Genomic DNA, 13,299 nt, shown 5'->3' with positions numbered 1-13,299 from the left:
ATGAAAATGCTGGCATTATTTTACTTTCTTTTTTCCTAGTCAGCCCATTCTTCTTATACCCATGTTCAAGCAGCACTCCAGCAATCCTAATACTTGCACTTACGTCCTTCCAACTTGCCCATCCTCTTTAAAGTTCAAGTGTCTCGTACAGGTGAGTCACTCACCTGCCCTTTGCAGAGTGTAATACTAGACATTTTTGGGAGCTTTGTGCTTTCCGCACGACGGCATTCCGATACGATCTAAGAATCACAGAGACACCCTCCGGTCCCAGAGGCACTGGCAAACAGGTTTGGCTAGAAAAAAATAGTTTTCCTCATGTGATGGGCACCCTACCAATCACAAGGCACTTTCCTCAAGCCATCCGGGCTCTTTAAAGCCCAGTGGAGGGGTGAGAAAAGGGGCTTTTTCAGCTCTGGAGGTGGGTCGGGATTGCTGTTGGGAAGCATCACAGCAAGAGAGGGGTGAGTGCTTTGCTCTGGTCATCGTCTTCCTCTCAATGAGCTGTAAGTGTCTGTTGGGAGGAAAGGAGGCTTTTAGGATTAATGTTTGGTAATTTCGCCCCTGGGCTGCGTTTAGTCTGTGGGAGTCTGGTACCTGGATAAGGTTAACTGCAGAAGATAATATTAAGTATTACATCCTTCTTACCTCAGGCTTTGTCTTCTCTATGGCTCTTTTAATGTGTTTCATATTTTCTCTCCGAAAGACTGGGGAGAAGGGAATGGGAAAATTAAATGTGTTGCAAAGAGTGTAAAAAAAAAAGCAGGAATTGTTGCAGGGAAAGATGATTCCTGTAATTCCCCCTCACTTGCGAAAATAGGAAAGGCAAAAAAAACCCCACTCAGCTTGTTTTGGCTGTGCCGATCTAATGAGGGAGAGAGGAAAAACCTACCTCCCAGCTCTATTTCCCAGGTAATTATGCTTGATGATGATTTACCAGCCACTCCACCATTCACACAGGCTTCATTTCACAGCAATCTCTCTCAAAGGAAACTTAATTAGTTTCTGACCCCTGCTTGATGCCGAGCTTTGGTTTTGCTTTATTTTTCTCCCCTGGTAGCATAGAATAATTGGCTGGCTCTTCCTTTCCTGAGCGTGCTTGACTCCTAGCGCACAAGCCCTTCTCTGTCAGAGGTGGCTGCATTTTGATACAGGTGGAGCAGTGGGGGAAGTCCGGCAGGGCAGGAGGAATGTGTGGGGTTGTATGCTCTGGAGCTGTTTGCTTTCCAATAGGTAAACAAGTGATGAATCGACACTTGTAAAGCGTTTGGCTTCTTACAGCAGCGTCCAAGCAACTCGTCAATAATGTATTTAATTGCATCCTCTTTAAAACTGTGTAACTCTGAAGATGGCCCTGGCACTTGGAAATTATGTTCTCTTTAAGCCCTTTAGGGGATACATTTTCTGCTAAAACAATTGGGGGGAAAAAGTAAGGTTTATTATTGCTGCTTGGCCCCTCAGTGCATCAGAGTCTAGAGCAGGTCAAGTCTGTGTCTCACAGGGGCTTCCCATGGCACTGGCATGGGCACCGATGCTGGCACAGCATCGCCGGCAGCAGTTCCACCCCACTGGCTTCCCTCCATCAGTGCCCCAACCTCATCCTGCTCCTGCCTGTAGAGACATGCTCTGCAGCTGAGCACAAGGAGCAGGAGGTGTGGGGCCCAGGTGGGTGCAGGATGAGGTTTCTGCCGTTGGATGGGTTTGTTTAGTTGCGCTCGAGTGGTGCGGAGGCCGTCAGCCAAGGTGTGTGGAGCACATGAGTAATAAAACAAATGTGGCCCTTGTCTCTCCCTCCTTACACAAGGAGGTGAGTGCAACACCCTGCACAGGGGCACTGAAGCAGAGGGGAGTCCCTGTAAGTCCCTTTGACGTGCTATGACCTCCATCAGCAGGGTGCAGAAACAAATGATGCTCAGAGGGTTGTTTTTGGACACTGCTTGGTCACAGTGCTGCGATGCCACCGTCAAAACTGGTACAAAACACAAGGTAATCAAAATGCAACCCTCTTCTGCATGGGACAATGCCAAACCAGTTCTTACACACTAAGGTTTTTTGGATGGAATAGGAGTAAGGTAAGCAGGCGGCATTCATCTCTATGGCCGTTGAAAACCTGTCCCACTCTGCAGAAAGAGTGTGGAAGCTTCAAAAGATCAACAATCCCAATGTGTGTGAGGGATGCACAACAGAGACTGAATCCTGCTTGAATCCAGGAACTGCCGTGTGCAGGGCTTCCTTTGAGAGCTTAACTAGGGCTGTCACCTAAAATACGAGGGCAGAAGCCAGTCTCTGCAGAAAGGAGCATCCTTTTCAGCTCCCAAAGTTGTGCTGCATGTCTTGCAGAGGCACTCTGAGCAGAGGAAGGGAGGAGAGGTCAAGAAAGCCCCAAGGGCATGGAAATAACAGATCCTGTGCAACTTGTGGAGGAATAAGGGGAAAGAGGGCTACCACTGCTCCTGGGCTGTGATGAGCTCAGCTGGACCCTTATGTGCATCAGGAGTGCATTGAGAGTTTGAGGGGAGAGAAGAGGGGCGATGTTGGAGTCTGAATTCCAACCAGGGCATCGTGAAGGGGAAGAACTATGTGCTCCAGGAGGGACATAGGTTTTCCTGGTACAATGGGAGCCACAGACATCTTTCCGAAGCTGCTTGTAGCATGGAGCAAAGTGTGTGGCAGTGATAACTGAATACCTGGGACCTAGATGGGTTATGGCTAAATTACAAGGTACACAAGATGTGCTGAGGAACACTAGGTCCATGCAAGTTCGAGGCTGAAATCCCAGGAACTGGTCACCTTCTTGAGTGCAGATTCTGGATAATGTCTGCATCCAAAGCTCTGATTTTCTCAGGGGTTTCGCTGAAGCCCCCAGTAAACTGTATTTGGGTTGCAAAACTGATCTTAACCAGCCTCAAGGAAGTCTCCTGCACCTCCCAGCTGATCAGTGCCCCCAGGCAGGAGCTGCTGGTTCCTGTCTCTCAGGGGATGGGAGGAGGACTTCAACTCATGTCACACCCAAGGGTGGTTGAGAGTCATACCTGCACACAGCTCGCCTTGGGCAAGCCGGACAGGGTTTGTCTCATGCGCCAAGTGCTGTGCAAGATGCTCTTGCTTATCACAGCTTAGCTCAGAGGCATAAGGAGCAGGCAGCCTGTGGAAAGGCCGAGATCCATTACAGTGTGCATTTTTGGGGCTACATTAAAGGCTCTTCCTTCCCTTTTCCTCTTCTTGGGCTCTGCTTCTCCCACCCTTCAATCCCATTGGATAGAAGTAAGGTACTTGAGTGCCTTAGGTTCCTTAGAAGCTTGTCACCATCCAGCTGATACCTGCGTGGTGGGGACTCTGTGCAGCTTTCCTCCCAGCTACAGCAGCATAGGAGATGGGATTGTCCCAGGACAGGAGGTTTGCTAACTTGGGCTGGTGTGACTGCATTAATACCTGCCCAAGGAAAGGGACGAGTGAACCAGGTCCTGCCTGCCAGGGAGGAGAAGAAGGCCAGCCTGTGGGGAGGAAAAGCACATGGACTGGGTGGACAGCCCACATACAAGGTGTTGTTACACTGCAGGGGGTCTGTAGGAGAAAAAGGGGGGGAGAAAGAGCTTTCTGCAATGTTAAGGAAAGGGTTGTGGGTTTGGTAATCACTCTTGGTGTGATCTGTCGTGCTAGCCACATGGCACATTCAATCCTTCTATCGTCACCCGCTTTTCCATGTAGTAGTCAGAGTTCACATGCCTGCATTCAAGCAGGGAAGATTTCCTTGCTTTTTGGACTGACCCTGACTTGGGGTGTCTCTTAGTTAGCAATAAGTAAAAGCTTTTTGAAATTCTCTTGGGTTTGCAGCACAAAGATCCATGAACCAGGCAGTGGTGTCCCCAGCTTTAAGATGAGTAGAGGACCATCATCCATCTCAGGTTTGGCAGACTCCACAGTGTTGTATTGTAGATCACAGGTAACCAAACATTGCTCAGACCCAGATTTGACCTGCAAGGCTGTTCTTTGTTCCCCCCTGAGCATGCTGGCTGGTGAACAAGTTTGTTAGGGACAAAGCTTCAGTTGAAGTTGTGCGCCTGTCATTTTCAGGTACAGAGCAATACAGCTTCAGGTATCTTAGGCTGGCCTCCAAAGACTTGGCTAGGAATAAAAATGTCTTCTCACCTTGGAAATAACAGCCATCCCCAGTCACATTATCATGGGAAAACATTTATGTGGTCTTCTGTTTGTATAATGGTGAGAGCACTGGAGGTGTCTCCCCTGGGTCAGTAACCCCAGCAAGATGAGGCACTAGTGCAGATACTCTGGCTGTTCAAGCTGCTTGTCCTGTGGTCTGCTCAAGTTGGGCCCACTTTAGCCTTTCTTTTACAGCTTGTATTTTCTTAACCACCCAGCAAATGCAACTGTCTTGGGATTGGGTTTCCGCCCCTGCCTCCATGCACACATGTGCTCCATCCCTTTGAAAGGAGGACTTGGTTGGCACTGGCATCTGGGCTTGTTTCTCCAAGAGGTCTCACACCTCTGACTAGTGCCTTTATGCTGCTCCCTGTGGAAGGGGGTGAATTCAATGCGGGGTGCCTGGCCGCAGCCTGCAGGATATAGCACTCTCAGGAATTTGCTGGGAATGCTATTTGGCCTGGGTCCCATGAGCCAGCTGCAGCCTGAGCTGCTCCTTCCCTCCCTTGCACCTGACTGCAAATGGGTGTCTCAGCTCTAGTTCCTGGCATGGGTGGGAGATGGGGCTACTCTTACACTAAGGTGCTGCCAAGCCGTGTGCTATAGTTACACGTGTAGGGTACTGCTAAAGCACCGTGGTTGCCAGTTTGGTCCTGTTGGTAGTGCTGGCCAAAATGAACAGCCAGCAGGATGTACAGCATACCCCTGGATAAAGCCAGCTCCTCTGGAAGAGGAGCAAGGCGAAGGCACTGAACTTGTCCACTCTTCATCTGGGTGTAGCTGGTGTTTCTAACCAGATAGAAATGCAACGCCATGAGCTGATGTTTGCATACGTGTTGTTGTGGTGATGAAAACCCTACCAAAAGGAAGTCAAAGATAGTGCCCCTGAGTGGTCCCAATCTTCTGTAGCTCAAGTATCAGAGAGAGCTTGAGTTACCAGTTTCGTACCTGGGGAAGTTTCTCCTCTGTAACTGCTATGAAGCAAGGGGTGGGAGGTGTACAGAAAGGCTGGAAGGTTCTGCCTGTCCTTCTCCTTGGTGATAATATCTATTTCTGAGTGAAGCCTATTATACTGGTCTAACCGAAGACTGTCTCTGGATTTTCCCAGGTTGCATGAAGAACTGAGGATGGCAAAAAGTGATGGCATACGCATCTTGCAGGGTCTATTAGTCTTTGGGAATGTGGTCATTGGGGTAAGTGAAGTGGAACAAGTATGGGTGGAGGCTTCCTTCTAGTATGACACTTCTTAAAACAGCAGTTCCCAGCCATGAAATCCTTCATGCCTTAATTCCACACATAAATACGCCAGTAAAGCATGAGAGGAGGGGTAGAGGAGAGCTCTGTTAGCTGGTGAGTTGGGTGGTGAGGGGACAGCAAGGGACAGCAGGGGCTGATCCACAAGACCAACATGAATTCTAGGTGAAAATCTCTTGCTGCTGACCAGCATCTTCCCAGCCACCTCCCTCCATATAGTGATGGGAAAGGTTCTGTTGATTCTTTCTTAACATCCTCAAATCCTAGGTCTGGTCTCTCAGGTCTAGGCTTGCTGAGTTTTGTCTGCAACTCTTATGTGAAGGCCCAGTACAAGAGACTGTAGACTTGGGCAGAGGAGGAGTTGAGTAGCTCCTGTTTGGCAGGACGTTGAATGAAAGAAAAGTGGTCTCCATCTTTTTCTGTCTCTTCCATTTCTCTGGGGAAGCTCGATCTAATGGATTTCTTGAACTTGCACTTTTCAGATGTGCGGCATTGCCCTGACAGCAGAGTGCATTTTCTTTGTGTCTGATCCCCATGGCCTCTACCCTCTGCTGGAAGCCACAGAAAATGATGACATCTATGCTGCTGCCTGGATTGGCATCTTTGTTGGCTTTGCGCTCTTTGTTCTGTCTATCCTTGGTATTGTTGGAGTCATTAAGTCCAACAAGACCTTGCTGCTTGTGGTAAGTGTGGCAATGTTTGCCTACCTATTGCTACCAAACTGACAAAATGCTGCCTTAGTTTCCCTGCTCACCTTAGTAATCACACATTGAGCAAAGACAGCTTCTACTAGTGATAAGGGGCCAAAGGTTCTTCTTGATCATGGCTTAGTGTCCCACATGGTGAGGACACGTGCTTGAGAAGCTCCTAAATCAGGCTGAGGGAACGAATGGTGGTAGCCACAATGGGGGTTTAAGCTGACTGGCTTGACCCTGACCTTGCCCTGAAGCAATGCAGAAGCACTTGTGCAATCAGATGAGGCTGGGATGTGGTTTAGATCCTTGTTTCTCCCCACTGGTTACTGACTTTCAGCTGTCCTACACAATTCAGTTAAGGAGCTGATAAGTAATCACTTCTGTACAAGGCATTAGTATGTGTTAGTATACCAAATAAGGGTGCAATTGAGAACATTAGACATCAGCAGGCAGGCAGAAATTACAGGGGTGGGGACAGAGAGCTTTGGCTAAGCCAAGAACAATGTTAAGGTGTGAACAAATCTCAGTACAATTTCTCTCTTAGTCCCTTAGGTTGGCAGTGATTGATGCTTTCATTAATGAAGGGTAGAGCCGAAACCTCTGGAATTGGCTGTCTCTTGGATTAATGTGGGATGTCAGGCTGTCTGTTTCAACCAAGAGACACTTAGAGATCTGAAATCTTGTGCCATGAACTGGCCAGCAAACAGATGAGGGAAGAGAATTTTCTTACCTCTGAATTTTGGTGTCTTGTCTGAAACCCAAGGCTGTGGTACAGGAGAGAGTACAAGGGGCAGAAGCTGGGGTAAGAAAGAAATAAAGGCCTTGAATCCAAGAAGAGCATTGTAAATAATGGGAGGAGAAATAGAGACATGAGAACATCAAGAGGAAAATTGGAAAGGTTAAAAGGATTGTGCTGAGAAGGGAAGAGAAACAGTGAAATAGATTCTAAGCTGATCCTCAGGATCTTTTTTCATGAAGGATCTTTGTACACATAGTACCAATGCTGAGGAAATCTCACGATGCAAAATCAGGAGGATCTGAAAGACACCCTAAATTGCACCTTCTGCTTCTCCAAAGTACGAGCTTTCCTGATAGGAGTGAATGGCTTCTTGCTAAAAATCTTATCGCTGGCAAGTGGAAGAGGAAGGAGGAGACATCACACAAGCAGAAGCCGCTAATGAGATGCAACAAAGAAAAGGGCAAACGTTATTCTAGGACATATCAGACAAAACATTTTCCATGAAGGCAGGGTGGTATTAATGCCATGAGCTGCTGATGAGATCTTCTCTGGGAGAGGTAGAACAAGTCCAGTCATACACCTTCAAGAAAGCAGAAGAGAAGGGCTGCATGAATGTTCAGGGCACTGAGGATAGGATAGCCTGGCCTCTGCTGACTTGAATTGCAGAATCATAGAATCAGCTAGGTTGGAAAAGACTTTTAAGATTAGTTTCATGCTTAATCTTGAAAAGACTGCTTAGCTGTTCCTCCTAACACTGCTATCTGTCTCCCACAGTATATCATTCTGATGCTGATCACTTATGCATTTGAAATGGCTTCTTGCATCACGGCAGCGACTCACAGGGACTTTGTGAGTATTTCTTTCCTCAAGTATTCTTGCAAACCACACTGGGTGACGTTGCAGTTCCAGGGCACACGGTGGTCCTGTTCAGTGCAGTAAATGGCTGGTGTGATGGTACAGTGTAAACGCAAACAACTGCTGAAATAAAATAAGACCCCACGAGGAAACTCTCTGACATTATTATTCTAATCAAGGAAATTCCTTTGTTCTTTTTAAAATAGCTTTGTTATTTTTAACACTTTAAAACGTTTGCAACCTTGCAGTTAAGGAAATACCAGTGTGAGTTAGCTGAATCATCGACGAAGTGTTTAGTCTTTCAACTATAGACTGATTATCATATATGCAGAAGACAAATCTTCAGCATTGCCCTAGGCAGTGTTACTGGTAAGGGAAAGATTACATGGGTTGTTGGAGATGTTGGTAGGGAGGGAAATTACTTGTGGTGCTTTAGTTCCAAGCAACATATCAAATGTAACCCCTATATTCTGCACATCTCCTGTGATATAACATCTGGTAAAGCCTGTTTAAGAGTCATGCTCAAGATCTATGGTTTTGTTGCTCCTCTGCTTCAAATCCTGCTCTTTATGTAAAACTGGGAGAGAAACAGCATTCCTGTTCTCCAGGAAGACACTGAAATAAGCAAACAAACCCACCCCAAATAACACTACACTTGCTTTACACGGTCGCTTATTCAAATAGTTTCTGCAGTCTTCACCGTTTGGGTTTGTTTTTCTATAGCTCACTCCAAATCTCTTCCTGAAACAAATGCTGGAGAGATATAAGAAGTCAGAGCCAGACAATAACAATGACAAATGGATGATTGATGGAGTCACAGATACATGGGATAAAATCATGGTTCAGGTAATAATAACACAGAAATATCTCACTAATTACTAAATCCTCTGCAGCCCTGGAATTTCAAGTCCTCCTTGGGGCCACTCAGTGATGAAAGAGGACGGCATCTGCCTTGAACCTTAGAGAAAGTCCTGCCACCCTCCCCGCTTTGCTCGTTTATCAGATGGCAGACTGTCAAACGCAGGCACTCCAGAAATGTCCACTATAAATCTGTGGTTAATGCCTAACCAGCCATGTGGAGGGCTCTGACCTGCTCCCATAAAGACCATTCCCTTCTCTTGCCCTGCAGAACCAGTGCTGCGGGGTGCACGGCCCCTCCGACTGGCAGGAGTACACGTCTGCCTTCCGCGCCACTCACAACGATGCTGACTACCCTTGGCCACGCAACTGCTGTGTTTTGGATGACCAAGGGTCCCCCACCAACCTTGACGGCTGCAAGCTTGGAGTCCCTGGCTACTATAACAGCAACGTAAGATCCTCTCAGCTTTTCACAGTTAACATATGTTGGTCAAAAGCACCTTGCTGGAAGGGAAGGTTTTCAGAAGCTTTCTAGAGGTGAAGCAACGCCTGTAGTATCCATGTTGCTGAACACAGTATAGGTTGCAAAAAGGCTCTCCTTATGGAGAGAGAGCTATTAAGAAAACTTGCCTAATGCCATCAGTAAGAACTGACACCTCCAACATGTAGATGGACAGTAGCTAAATCAAACTTAGCCAGAAGATTACTGCACACAATGTAAGTGAGCAATTCAATAGCTCTCCTCCTCAAGGTAGAACTTTATATAGACAGGCTTATCCTGTTCAGTCTTATGGGTCATGAGCATCAACTACTACACTAGTAAGCATTTCTAAAAGGTGTTCAAACTTCCAAATTTGCTTACAGCTTTTTGCTTCTGGAGGTCAGCTCTGTGTTGGCTAAGTTTGGTTATATATATATACTCGGCAAGTGGATAGCACAAGAGTGTCAGTCCTTGAAGTGTCTGAGATGGGCCTACTTTGCATTTGAAACTAGAAACAGGTACTCTATCAGCAAGTTATCAGTAAGCAGTGTAGCTGCAGCTTGTCTTCTTGAGACCCTGTGAGCTACCCAAGCTGCAGCAGGAGAGGAGCCTGTCACCTCAGTCTCTCTCAGAGGTGGCTAATCTCGTCTCCCTGTGGTGCAAGCTCAGAGCTGTTGCTGATTCATTCATTCACGGTTGTCTTACAGGGTTGTTATGACGCTATTTCTGGGCCTGTAAACACACAAGCCTGGGGTGTTGCCTGGTTTGGTTTTGCCATCCTCTGCTGGACTGTGAGTACTTAATATTTGTGTCTGTTTCCGCTTCTCTTTTCTTTCTAATCCACACCCAGTTGGGTGGAGGTGGATGACAGGGCTGACGCATTTAAAGGGTCTGTAGATTATAGTTGTTCTTTCGTCACCAATCTGCTTGTAGCCTGTTTCACTGACAGGGCTACATTTGCAAGTTCCACTCCATTCTGGCTTCCACAAGGTGAGGAGCTAGATGGCCTTCCAGCCCGTTGTGGCCTCCTGCCATCTCAGTAATGCAACACAGCCAACACAGCTTGCACATACTTGTTTGTGAAGGGTATTGGATCATCTAAACAGCAATCATGACAGATAATTCAGTTTGTAGTTCAAAGACTTTGTGTGAGTGTTTTAAGTACTCGGGGTTCAGCAGCTTCGTGATGGATAATCCCCAAGGAGCTGAGTGATCCACTCGAGTAGTTATGGCTGCACATACATTCTTTCTTGACTGTGAAGCTTCTGTGCAGATAAAAAGCTTTAAGCTTCCTCTGCCTGAACAGACTTGGCTTATCGAGAATTTCTGTTGCTTTCTCCTACCACTAGGACTAAATGGGGCTGGGGGAGAGGTGGGGAGAAGGAAAAAGGGGAGCAGAGAAACCCAGTAGTCTTGTCATTTCAGTTCTTCGTCCTCCTTGGTACCATGTTCTTCTGGAGCAGAATTGACTACTGAAGGCCCGGTATCCTCAGCGCTGCCCGGAAGCACCATGTGAAACAGCATTTGTCTCCTGCTCCATTTCCCTTGTGCCATGGAGGATTTGAAGTTTTCCCACTACCTCTCCCATATACACTTTTGCCCTCTAAAAACTTGACACATATTGCTGATAACTCCAGGAGAGAATCTTCTTGTCCCTTATTTGCCCCTTGTTCGTCAGCCTTAATGCCTCCTGGCTGAGGCACAATCCTTCTTTCGTTGTGCAAGAAATCCTTGGAGCATAAGATTAAGAAGTGATCTGATTTGCTCTATGATACCATCAGAAAGGAAAATGTCCATACACATTTGCTTCAGAAAAATGTCTCTCTAAAACTATGTTGAATGTATCTCATAATGCTAAAGGCTCCAGCAAGGGCTATGTGAGCAAAGCTGTAACCTCCTGTGACCAATAAAGGCAGATGCTGCAAGGGAGAAGACTGCAGACCTCTCTAATCTGTTTTATTGTTCAGCTTCTGTTCCTGGTCTCTGTCACCCCTTGCCTTAGAATAAGGCAGATTCTCAAAGAGTTTAAGTGTGTTAGCAGTAAAGCAATGTCAGGGATAAAAAATCTGCTGCTCATCAAGCCCTAAATCCAAGCCTACCTCCTGTCACTGATGGAACTACTGCGTGTGCGCCTACCTTCAGAAGTGCCAGTCCAGGAAAAGCTCCACTTGCTAACAAGCAACTGCTTCAAAAAGCTGTTATGTACTTCACACAAGATTCGGGCAGAATAAGTGGGGTCCTGTGCTGTAGTTGGCTTTGTGAATGTGGCTGTTTCAAGCCCTTAGGTTACCACGCTTCTTGCTTCAGGTACCTACATGTGTATGGTCACATCCCCTATGTACTTCCCCTTTCCACATACCCAGATCAGGTAGGACAAAAGGCAAATAATGACAAGGAATAACTCCTGTGAATAATGAGAGCAAGGAGCTAACAGAACCAAATCCAGTCCTTGCATCAGCAGTTACAGTTCTTGCTCTGCTCAACAGAGGGTGTTTACTTTGGCCCAGACTGATCTGGTGTCTTTCCTAGTAAACACTTCAATAGTTACACGTGTCATGTGAAATATGCTCCTGTGTAGAGCGTTTTAAGGTGAAGCCTCTTCCAAAGGTGCACTGGTTCAGGTCCTCACACTGGCCATCAGCCTTGATTCTTTGTTTTTGTATATTCACCAAAATACCAATTAAAAAAGAAGTGGAAGTGAAATCTTTCTCTTGTTTTAGATTGTGTGTTTGGGAAGGGAAAATGGTAAATGTCTGTATCTGGGACACGTGGGGCAGTGCAAAGGCAGGCTTTAAAATCCTGTATCCTGAAGATCAGAGTGCCACTATGCATGGTGCTACAGAATCTCTATAGCTGAATAGTCCCTTGCTAGGCTGCTGGGGGAGAGAAAGAGGCAGCTATCAGGGTGAATAGCTTGAGGAAGATCTATGCCCCTGCAACATAGAAGGGTTTTTCTCTATGAGTGTACCTTCAGAAAGGAAAATCCCAATGGATCAGCCACTTCACTGGTTCAGTGGGATGGTGACTGTTCTGGAGATGCCACACTGTTAGCAATTGCCATAAGTCTTCAGCACTGTTTTTGTGAGACTCAAGGCACGGATAGAGTGTGTGGACTGTGCATGTCGGTGGTCTGGGGCTTTTGTGGGGGAGTTTGGTGGTAGAGGATTTTTCTGTGTATGTTGCTGTAAGCTACAGCAATACCTAAACCTAAAGAAGTCTAAAGGGAACCACTGTCTGCCTAAGTTAGGCAGCAATAGCAAAGACTGGGTCCTCCGCTACTTGCCATGAACTCCAAATCTCCACCAACCACAACAGCAGAGAGAAGAGAAATGGGGAAGGAAGGACAGTGCAGGCACAGAGCCTCTGTCCTTGCTTGACCAAACCCCTCCAATACCTCCTCAGTCATGGCACCCTTCATGGATAGCTGCTTTCCTGTGTAAAGTTCTCTTGCTCAAGCTATTTCTGGAACTCCAGTGGGTGCGTTGACTGGCTGTGGGACTAGTAAGGCCTTCTACATATGGATATGGCTGGAGATATGACTTCAGGACCACAGAAACAGGCAATGTCAAATACTGTTTTCCTCCTCTGGTCTTTTGCTTCAGACCCAGAGGTCTCTTCTTTCCTGCTGCATCTAACTGTGATATGATGATAGCACTGCTCTCAACATAGAGAAAATGCTGCAAGACTTTGCAGGAGAAGAGGAACTGAGATTATTTTTTTACACTGCTTTGCAAGGAGGTTTTGCATGATCAGCTGCAAAAAGTTGCAGTATTAACTGCTCCGACCAGTTGCAAATGATACCATTGACCTATTGCATAAACAGCAGCTTAAGCTAATGAAGTTTCGGTTCTTCACTTTGCTTTCTGCTTCTTAAGCCTTTTCCTCACGTTGCACTTTGTGATTTGTGTTCTTAAAACACAAAAGCTGTGATTGACCCGGGCAATGGTGGATCTGTGCAGGAGTGCCAAGCGTGCCCCTGTGCATCCAGAAAAATCCAGCTTTATCCGCCTGAACAGAGGAAGAAGAAAAGGACTGGACTGATGGCAGAATGATGTTGAGCATGCTTGTGAAAGCTTGCTTCAGCTTCTGAAGGCTGATTCCAATCTCTGCAACTTCCCCACCTGGGATGCCAGGGGAAGGGTGAGGAAGGGATGGAGTCTGTGATAGGAATGGTGGTGAACTGGTTTATGTGTTGGCTGAGGCTTGTAAAGAAATCCTGCTCATTCTCAGCTGTTTGGATTGCTGCTCGGAGGTATGGA

At 46.7% G+C, this 13,299-nt stretch overlaps 1 protein-coding gene across 2 annotated transcripts; it reads left to right on the top strand.

The window, feature by feature from the left end:
• Positions 1-391: 391 nt before the first annotated feature.
• On the top strand, positions 392-11,732 carry UPK1B (uroplakin 1B). 2 transcript variants are annotated; one of them, XM_065675646.1, is made up of 8 exons: positions 392-461; positions 5,267-5,351; positions 5,895-6,095; positions 7,621-7,695; positions 8,425-8,547; positions 8,831-9,010; positions 9,748-9,831; positions 10,466-11,732. In XM_065675646.1, the coding sequence occupies exons 2-8, from the start codon at positions 5,286-5,288 to the stop codon at positions 10,514-10,516; spliced, it is 780 nt and encodes a 259-aa protein (XP_065531718.1). In that variant the 5' UTR covers positions 392-461; positions 5,267-5,285; the 3' UTR covers positions 10,517-11,732. The 2 variants fall into 2 exon arrangements, with proteins under 2 accessions (XP_065531718.1, XP_065531719.1); XM_065675647.1 differs by having other exon boundaries at positions 405-503.
• Positions 11,733-13,299: the final 1,567 nt, after the last annotated feature.

The sequence above is a fragment of the Lathamus discolor genome, chromosome 4 (assembly GCF_037157495.1).
Source record: "Lathamus discolor isolate bLatDis1 chromosome 4, bLatDis1.hap1, whole genome shotgun sequence".
Classification (NCBI taxonomy): Eukaryota; Metazoa; Chordata; class Aves; order Psittaciformes; family Psittacidae; genus Lathamus; species Lathamus discolor.
Note: the sequence above shows the minus strand (reverse complement) of the source record. Positions and strands in the feature narration are given on the sequence as shown.